The sequence below is a fragment of the Tachypleus tridentatus genome, chromosome 13, assembly GCF_004210375.1.
Source record: "Tachypleus tridentatus isolate NWPU-2018 chromosome 13, ASM421037v1, whole genome shotgun sequence".
Classification (NCBI taxonomy): domain Eukaryota; kingdom Metazoa; phylum Arthropoda; class Merostomata; order Xiphosura; family Limulidae; genus Tachypleus; species Tachypleus tridentatus.
The window spans coordinates 258,801,222-258,811,689 of NC_134837.1; the positions used below are offsets into that span (position 1 = coordinate 258,801,222).

Genomic DNA, 10,468 nt, shown 5'->3' on the forward strand with positions numbered 1-10,468 from the left:
GTCATATTCAGCATGGGTGAGACAACCATTCACGTTTAGTGTTGCAAAAGCAGATGTCAATGATGAATACCTCGACGAAATCATTGAACTTCAGTAGAGCCAGGTTCAACAGCAACTTTTCAGAACAACAACGCTCTCAATGTTTTGGTGTCACCAAATTGTAGCGTACCCTCTTATTGCTAAGAAAGCCCTTGAGACACTCATACAGTTTGTTACAACGTATCTTTGCAAGCAATCCTTTTCGAGGATGGTAGATATAAAAATGAAGAAAAGGAACAGACTTTGTTGGGAAAATGATATGAAAGTAGCACTTGCCAATGTGAAGCCGCGCATTTCTGAACTTGTCTCTGAAAGGCAACAGCAAAAGTCGCATTGATTTGCAGTAAATATTCATTGAGTTATGTTTTTGTTTTTGTGTGAAATTCATGTTTAATTGGTTTTGTTCTTTGAACACAGTGATATTGTGTGCAACTGATGCATGGTTCATTTTGTGCATTAGTAAAATATCTACTTATGTTTTGAATTTGAAAAAATCATATTTTATTTTTCCAATTATGAAAGGTTCAGTGAATGCAAGTATGAAACTTTTGGGGTTTAGTACCTCTAACAAGGTTAAGAACCACTGCTCTAGAACTATAAGTATGGATCTTCCACGTATCCATACACTTTCCAGACCTACAAGTTTGTTAGCTATTGGTTTCAGAACCATAAGAAAGTCTACTTTGTATATCATAATAACTTTAAACTTTTCCATTCCTTAGGATTACTTAAATTTACTTAAAAATGAACAAATTCTATACAAATGCTGCTACACATACATGCATATTGATAAAAAGAAATTGGAATGGACTTAAAGACTATAAACCTGTCACCATGTAGATATCTGTTTGTGGGTAAATTGTTTTTTTTTTATGGGTAGATTCAGTGACAATCACAATCAATCTATAATTTAAAATTGTGCAAATTCTTGAATGTTTCTTACAGTTAATAAAATATTCAGTATTTAAGTCAATACACTTTTATATCTCAATTTTAGTCACAATTTATCATTTAAATAACCTGATAGTTGGTTTAAACTTAATATTTATGTGTATGTGTGTATATATTGTATATATATTTGTTTTTTAATGTGTTTTCATCTTAAATCTAAATGAGATATTGAGTAATATATTTGACCCATCCTACTGTTGATTTACAATGCCAGAAGGCCTGGCATAGCCAGGTGGTTAAGGCACTTGACTCATAATCCTAGGGTTATGGGTTTGAATCCTTGTCACATCAAATATGCTTGCCATCTCAACTGAGGGGGGAATTATAATGTTACAGTCAATTCCACTATTCATTAGTAAAGGAGTAACCCAAGAGTTGGCGGTGGGTGGTGATGACTAGCTGCTTTCCCTCTAGTCATGCACTGCTAAATTAGGGATGGCTAGTGCAGATAGTCCTCATGTAGCTTTGTGCAAAATTCAAAACAAAGCAAAACAATGCTAAAATCAGATGGACAGAGCAGATAGCCTGATGTGGCTTTGCTATAAGAAAACATATGACCAATATATTTCATTTCTGTTTTTAGTTTTAAATTTTAAAGGATTATTCTTGTCACTCGTTACAGCTGGAAAATACTTTCCTTTTAACAATATATGAAATAGACGTGAACAACCTCAGAGAATAAAGCACAGTATTTTTCAAGCTTTACTAATTTGGGTGGTTTTTGTTTTTTTCATGTTGTGTTTAAAACACCAGAACATCTGTTGTTTCAAGAATTTATTCTTGTGGAGAGTCTTCTATGGTAGCAAAATTTTTGATGTTGCAGGTCACGAACCCCAGATTTTGCTAATGAAGGCAAAAGTTGTCTTTATAGCCATTGTCTGTAATCTCTCGCTACCTAAAGCAAGCTATTTGATCCTTGACTGTAATAGGTTATATCACTTTCTTCTTAACCTGCTGGACCTGCAAGTCACAACTATTCTCCAACTCTGGTGGAATGGCTGTCACAGAACTGAGATTTTGGTGCATTTTATAAGTTTTTTTGTTTTTTTTTTAATTTCACACAATGCTACACAAAGGTTATCTGCACTAGCCATCCCTAATTTAGCAGTGTAAGACTAGAGGGAAGACAGCTAGTCATCACCCCCACCATCAACTCTTGGGCTACTCTTTTGCCAACCAATAGTTGGATTAACCGTCACTTATAATGCCCCCATGGCCCAAATTGCAAGCATGTTTGGTATGAAGGGGATTCGATCCCATGATTCTCGGAGTAAGAGTCGAATGCCTTAACACACTTGGCCATGCCAGGCTACTATTTGATAAGGAGGAATAAAAAATGTCTGTTTTGAATTAAGCCCTCTGTAAATAATCTGGTAAATGAAACCTATAGACTAAACAAGATGGAATATCTTTCCTTTAGTCTGTGCCTGTATATTGTCATTAGTTATAGTTTTTAAGGTTTCACAAGATTATAAAATAGAATGAAAATGGATTAAACATCAGTAATTTCAGATGATTGGAAAGAATGGTCAATTTGGTCACTATGTGACCCGAGAAATGAACAACACCGACAAAGAAGCTGTAATGCCACAACACCACAGTCTGGACATTGCATGGGTCGAACAAAAGAAACAAGACTTTGTATCCCTGGGCAATCTGGTACATCTTTTATTTTCTTGTGTACTTTTGTTACATCTTTTAAAATCTTTCATTGAAACAAGACAAGGTTTATGCTGTAAACTTCAATCAGGAGATATTCCTATCAAATCACTCTTGTAGAAAACTCAACATTTTATTTGTTAAACATTGTATAGTTACTATTACTAGAACACTAGAGTCGTTTTATTTCAGTTAATTTTTGAGTAATGTTAAGTGGAAGGTAAATTTGGTAGTTCAATTGATAGTTTAGGTTGCAGACTTATTTAACATTTGTGTAATATTCATCTTTCTATCCAGGTTGTTTCATATTCAGTTGTTGCTATTGAGAGTTGAGAATTGATGGAGTTTGGTTAATTTTCATGTAATTCATTTGAGAGAGAGTTGTTTATTATATGTTATAAGAATAAAGATAATACAGCACGTCACCACCGATGGTTTACTGCGTTATTTTAATCATTCATTAATGGCTATAAAGTATGTGGAGTATTTCTTGTGAAGGATAGATGTATTGCAGTGATTATAGATATCCAAAGCAAAGGTTTGAAGGATGAAATTACTATAGTTTTCTGTGATTGGAGGTGGGGGGGGGGCACTAAGTAGAACTTTCAGGACAGCAGTGCTCCAAAACCAGTTGCAGTCCATTCTGAAGCAATGTCCTCATCTGTAAAATGGAGGCAGTGGTTACACAAGAGAATCTTTCAACTCGAAAAACTGGGCATATCTCCTGATACTGTTGACAATGTGAAACAAAGACCTGAAGGTAACAAAGACTTATAAGATTCCAGCCACACATCAAAATCTAACAAAGATTGCTGGTGAAACTTTTCAACCACATACTTGTGTAGTTCCCTGATGCAATTATGATGGAATTTTAGGTCTTTGGTCTGGTTAAATATAGTTAATTAACATTCATGTACACTACTCTCATATTGGTCGTGCCATCCTCCTTGTATAATAGAGGAACTGTGTGAACATTTATCAGAATGGGTGGTTTCAGGCAATAATACATTAATAACCACCATATTATATGCAATCCACAATGAATGAGGCAGTTCCAAGGTCAACATGGGACCTAGAATTACATTTTTATAAAGTGAAATAATCCTTCAGTAAAGCATTGGCTCTGTTACACAAAAAACAAATTGAAGTTAAAACAGTTGTGCAAACTGTTTTTTTTTAAACCCTGTACTAGACCAGTTAAAAGTGACGTGTTTGATATTATTATCAGTTATTTTTTGTTTCAAATTTTTATTAATAATCTTAATATTCTAGTTTTATTTTATTTTCCAAATCAAAAACAATCTTAAAAAATTATGAAAGTTTAAATGTGTTCTGGATCTTGGAGAAATGTTAAAATTATTGTTTTCATTGCTGTTTTGTGGGGCTGTACAGTAAACAATTATTTAACTGGGTCTTAGAGTAGAAGTAAAAATTTTTAAAGCTATCTCTTTTATATTTTTTGTTTTGTAGGAATGCATATTTCACAAGTAACACTGAAGGATTCTGGGATATCAAAAGGAAAAGTTGTTGGTTTTTGCGTTGGATCATTCTTCACAGGTGCCTTAACAGCATTTATTGTGACTTATGTAGCCATGAGAAAACGACAGTGCAATGGGGAAAGATTATATTCAAGGAAGAAAGAAAACCGTAATATTTATGTACCCTCAGAAAACTCTTCAAATAGCATGGAATCTGGTAACTTACCAGAGAAAATCTGCTTACGGGATTGTAGTGTTAAGAGAAATTCAGGACTCAGGACGCCTATACATGCAGACTACAATTTTTGAAAGGTTTTATATTGGGTAGTTGTCTAAATGAATAAAGAACTTGAGTGAAAGTTTAGTTGCAGTATGAAGCTGTTCCTGCCAGAAAGTACAAGAAATGTTCATGTTTATAGTTTACTTATGATGACAGTAAGTTTTATTGTAACACTGAAGTCTAGATTGTTCAAATAGGTACCATTTATAATAAGCCAAGTAGCCATACAAAGTACTTTTAGAACACCTTTGTCAGGTGCCAGATCTGGTTTCTAAAACAAATTCCTATCTTCACTTGAATTTAAAATCTACACTTGGTACTAATTTTCAGATTTTGTTTATGAGTTTAAAGATATTAACTTATTACTGTTGAAATTTCTTGTTATTTATGGTTAATTCCAAATATGAGCTTTATATTGTACCACTTTATTTGAGTACTTTCAGATACAAGCCCATATGTCAAGGCTTATATGGTGTATTCAGATACAAGACCAGATGTTAAGGCTTATATGGTACCACTCTCTTAAGTACATTCAGATACAAGTCCAGATGTCACAGCATATATATGGTACCATTCTCTTTGAGTACATTCAGATACAAGTCCAGATGTCATAATATCTATATAGTACCATTCTCTTTGAATACATTCAGATACAAGTCCAGATGTCATAGCATCTATATAGTACCATTCTCTTTGAATACATTCAGATACAAGTCCAGATGTCATAGCATCTATATAGTACCATTCTCTTTGAGTACATTCAGATACAAGTCCAGATGTCATGGTAAAATCTTGCAACATATGCATGAATGTTTTTAGTTAAAAGACTGCTTAGAAAATTATCAAATTCTTTCCACCAGAAACATTTTGTAGTTATAACTTTCTCAAGGTAAAATGTATTATTTCATTCTGTGTAACTTGAGTGAAATACACATTTAACATCGGTTCTCTAACAAAAATTATCTTCTAATAACCAAATCTCGGATAATGTAAATTTTAATGCAATCACTTTTTGATCCAGCCAAAATAAGCTTTGTTTAAATATTCATAAAAAAAACAAAAACAGTTGGCTCTAGATAGACCAATTGAGCTTTACTATGCCATTGGTTTTGATAAAGTTAAAAGAAAATTTGTTCGAACAGTGCTCTGATGTAGACAAGTAAAAGAAACAGAACTGCGACAGATTTATTGCATTAATTTAACTTGTAAAGATGAGTTGGAATGTATTCTAAAATTCCCCTCTCTGTTAAAATGTCTGCAACAACCACAAATTACCATCAACAGCTATAGACCTATTCCACAAGTGAGTAAGAAATTAAGGATAAGTACTTTGAATTAAACACTTGATGATTGGGATGATATAAGCCTTTAACACTCGTGAGGATACATAACAATGTCAAATATTTAACACTGTTCCTCAGCTTTACCCACAAAACACGATTTCATACATGGTAAAAATATGTATTTGTGGAACAACAGTAGTAAATTGGTTACTTTTGTGTGTAAGAATCAAAGTAGTTTGATGTTCAGATCAAACATATTATAAAAGATGAAGATAAGAAATTTCTTATTCACATTTCAAATTTCTTATCTCACCTCGATGGGCTCAGTGTTTTTCATGAGTTAACTATCATCCTAATTCATGTGAATATAACGTCTCGCAGCGTGGTGTTAAAGTATGCACACTTCTTCAAGATACAACACCTGAGGAGTTTGTACTCACTTATTTACTATATACAAGTTATTTCTTTCCAAATGGTAGCAGTTGTGAACTAGATCTAATCTGCCTATTTTACATGGTACTGTGATGGCAGTGTATCGGGCAACCATGACTGACTGAATATTTATTACAGCTTATATATAGGGTTAGTGGTTATAGATATAGGAAAACAACCATTTCATGTAGTTATCAACACCAATCGCTCATCATGTGTGGTCTCGTGGTAGTTATAAACAGGAACTATTTGTTGTGGTCTTTCGATGGTTACCACCAACAACCATTCTTTCTGGGTTTTGCATTTATTTTCTACACAGAATATTGTGACATAGCTTCAGTCAGTAGTTCTTAATTTTTTGGTTCACAGACCATTTGATTTTTTTTCTTTGGTGGACTACAAAAGAATCTATCTATGCAGTCTTTCCATGGACCACCTGAACGGACCCCACGGACCACAGATTAAGAACTGTTGAATCAAGTGATACAGCTTTGTTTGTAAAAATGTTGTGAAATTAAAGTCCAGGAAAATAGTGCGCTATTGATTTATGAACTAAAATAATATCTTCGTAGTGATGAATTACTAACCTAAGATAATTTTGAAAGATTATAAACGTTGTGCCAAACTTTGAACTAATTTATGAATCTCTTTAGATATGTGTTAATGACTACATGTGTATCATGTTCATGTATGTACGTTTTATTTTCCTGTCATCAATATTTTCCCTCTCTTAATCCAGTAAAACTATTCAATATACTTGTTAGAATATTAGACTGATTTTTGTACTTTAAATCCTCAGCTGGAAGTGTTATGTAGCGCAACTTTGGTTCCTACTAACAAAGTATTTTGTAAATAGACTTGTATATTAGGAGTGAACATTCTGCATTGTTACTATGTAAATTATTGTTTGTTATAGAAATAATAATGCTTTAAGAATGAAGATTGTATTTTCTATCTAAATATAAGGAAAGCGTAAAACTATTCAATGAACTCTTATTTGTAAAAACCAGAATATACCTATCCTCAAACTTTGCTGAGTAAACTTTCGTCGTTTTGTAAAACCGTGAATATAAGTCATTTTAAGATGCCAGAATGTATCATATCTTTTCATTTTTGGATTTGAATAAACTTGTTTTGTTTTGTTGTTGTCGTAATTTGTTTTTGAAAGTTTCCAGTTAAAATTATTGTTAACAATTAAATAATTAACGTGTGAATCATATACGTTACTGTTCCTCACTGAAGCATCGTACAAAACGTGGTTACATTAAATGTTATCTTTGCACCATTTTCAAAGGTGGCAAAAAATAAAAGTATGACAAGAACGAAAATTTTGGCCCAGCATGGTTAGGTGGGTTAAGGCGTTTGATTCGTAATCTGAGGGTCGCGGATTCGAATCCCAATTGCATCAAACATCCTCGACCTTTCATTGGGGGCGTTATAACGTTCGGTTAATCCCACTATTGGTTGGTAAAAGAGTAGCCCAAGAGTTGGCGGTGGGTGGTGATGACTAGCTACCTTTCCTCTGATCTTACACTGCTAAATTAGGGACGGCAAGTGTAGATAGCCCTCGTATAGTTTTGTGCGAAATTTTAAAAAACAAACAAATTTTCATAATAATTTGTAAATGATACCAGAATTCCGAAACAATTACGTGATGGAGTTGAAACAAATTCACAGCATTTCTGTTCTGGGTTAAAATATTAGAGATTATTTTGTTATTTCTGTTTGATCAGATGTCGTTGGGCCACAGCATGAAGAATTTCCACTTTGAAAACTTCATGTAAGGAATTAAAATCTTTTATACATAATTTAATAATACCACCCCTACACGTATACATTTTAGGTCAATTATAGTAAGATACATATCTCGCACTTTCGTGTTTTTATTACAGATTCAAAAAAAATATTTTGAAAAAGGAACTTGAGTTAATGGCTAGCATGCTATAGATCTTTCAAACATGACTGTACTATAAAAGTGATTGACTGTTAAAGTTCATGCGATGGTAAATGCTGTTAGTTCTTGCCACTAGTCGACAGTTATGGGTAACTACACCTAAACACCAAGGGCCCATGACTTGACAATAAAATTATGGATGGCTATACCTAAACTAAGAGTCTGTGACCTGGCATTAAAATTATGAAGGTTTGTGGCCTAGAAATATGTCCTTCATGTAAACGCAAACTCTAGAATTATAGTAGCATAAGTTTTCCCTAAATTTCTGTATGTGCTTTCCTCATAAAATATATTTTCTTTGGAATTAGAAGCTAAATGACGATGATGAATAGATATTTAAGTTCCTTATTAAATTAACTTCCACAGTCTCAGGTTTTAGGTTATTTGTTATCCAGGAACACTGGCATCGAACACAGAACTCTTAAAATTTCTATGCAAAGAGAATAAACTGAACATAGACATAATAAGGGCAATATGTGAGAACCGTCTAATTTTATATGTAAAAACGACTCGTTTGAGTTGAGAAAATATTTTACGTAGAGGAGCGAACAACGTTTCGACTTTCTTCGGTCATCGTAAAGTTCACAAAGAAAGAAAGAGGTAACTGACCGGAAGCTGACCACATGTTTGAAAGGAGTTGTGTGACTGAGTGTCGGAATATAGAGGGCGGTGTCAGATGTTTGAATATATAATTTTATATTTTTTATTTTATTTTTTTAATATAGGTAAAAAGGTGTTCCTTTATATTGGTTTATTTTGGGTTTAAGTTGTTGTATAAGTAAGGATTCTTTAATTTTGCGTTTGTTTATGTTTGTTTATTTAGTATTTGAGTGTTTTCTATGGTTAAGTTGTGTTTATTTGATTTGCAGTGTTCAAAAACGTGTGAAGGTGACTTTTTTATGTTCTCTGAATCTGGTTTCCATTTTTCTACTTGTTTCTCTAATGTAGAAGCCATGGCAGTTATCACATTGTATTTTATAAATAATGTTGGTGTGGTGTTTGTCAGTGTAGTTTTTACATAGTATATACCTCAGTTTTGTGCCTGGTTTTCGAATAAATTTAGTATTAACTGGAATGTCATATTTTGTTACTGGTGTTTGCCAAATGTTGGTTATTTTTCTGCTGATGTCGGGAATATATGATATGCAGAAGTATATGGTTTCGCGATTTTTTTAAATCGTGGGGTATATTTACTTTTGTTGGTTGATTTTGCTTTCTGTCTAGGTGTGTGCGTGTAATGTTTTCTACGGTTTGTGGAGGAAACTTATTGATGTTGATGAAGTATTGTTTTATTTTGTCTAATTCATCGTTAATTTTATCTGGTGAACATAGTTTTAATGGCTGTGTTTATTTGGTTTCTTAGTATGTTGAGTTTTTGTTTTGTTCCATGTGCTGAGTCCCAAGGATTTCTAATTTTGAAATAATGAACTGGAGCAGCCCTGGATTAACCATTAAGCAAAATAAGCACGTGCTTAGGGAAGGGGGGCATCACAGAGATTTCCCCCTAACTATTATGCCCTTTCAGTGCCACATTCAACTTTAGTCGATTGTTTTGTAGTTGTCCTTATCTGTCCTGTTCTACTTCACTCTGCATTGTTAAAAAAACGTTTTCTTTGGCTCGATGAGTGATTGAGGTTTCGAAAAACTACTAACTAAACTTTGTACGTGAAGTAAGAGTTTGTGTTTTCTTATAGCAAAGCCACATCGGGCTATCTGCTGAGTCCACGGAATGGAATCGAACCCCTGATTTTAGCGTTGTAAGTCCGTAGACTTAGCGATGGGCCTTCAAGTAAGAAGACATTGATTTATGAAAGATTACTGTAAAGAGCTGTACAAAATGTTGATAAAACTACAGGTAAAAGATGATCACATGTTATGATGTCTGACCTTGAAGATGAAATATTTTTCTCGATCATTCTTATCTGTTGGCATGGTCAAGCGTGTTAAGGCGTGCGACTCTGAGGATCGCGGGTTCGCATCCCTGTCGCGCCAAACATGCTCGCCCTTTCAGCCGTGAGGGCGTTATAATGTCACAGTCAATCCCACTATTCGTTGGTAAAAGAGTAGCCCAAGAGTTGGCGGTGGGTGATGATGACTAGCTGTCTACTCTCTAGTCTTACACTGCTAAATTAGGGACGGCTAGCACAGATAGCCCTCGAGCAGCTTTGTGCGAAATTCAAAAAACAAACAAAAAACTTCCCCCCCCTTGGTACTCCACTGAGTGGAACTGTTTTGTTTTACCTTTTACTACTTTATCAAGTCACATCCTACAAAAAATATGAGTATAATACCACAGAAATATAAGTCAAACGAAATGGTGAGAGATGTGGACAGAGACGTGACTAGTTTTATGTTTTTTCGGCTTCTGTTTTCGTATGTTATATATGTGGGT

General features: G+C 33.9%; 1 protein-coding gene across 5 annotated transcripts in view; it reads left to right on the forward strand.

Moving 5' to 3' along the window:
* Positions 1-7,265, forward strand: part of LOC143236712 (semaphorin 5c-like) — a 164,880-nt gene extending 157,615 nt beyond the window's left edge. For 4 of the 5 annotated variants that reach the window (XM_076475142.1, XM_076475143.1, XM_076475141.1 and 1 more), the window contains 2 exons: positions 2,494-2,649; positions 4,120-7,265. In XM_076475142.1, the coding sequence (XP_076331257.1) occupies positions 2,494-2,649; positions 4,120-4,436 (473 nt within the window). In that variant the 3' untranslated portion in view covers positions 4,437-7,265. The remainder of the gene's footprint in view (positions 1-2,493; positions 2,650-4,119) is intronic. The other variant, XM_076475145.1, reaches the window with a different exon arrangement.
* The last annotated feature ends 3,203 nt before the right edge of the window (positions 7,266-10,468 follow it).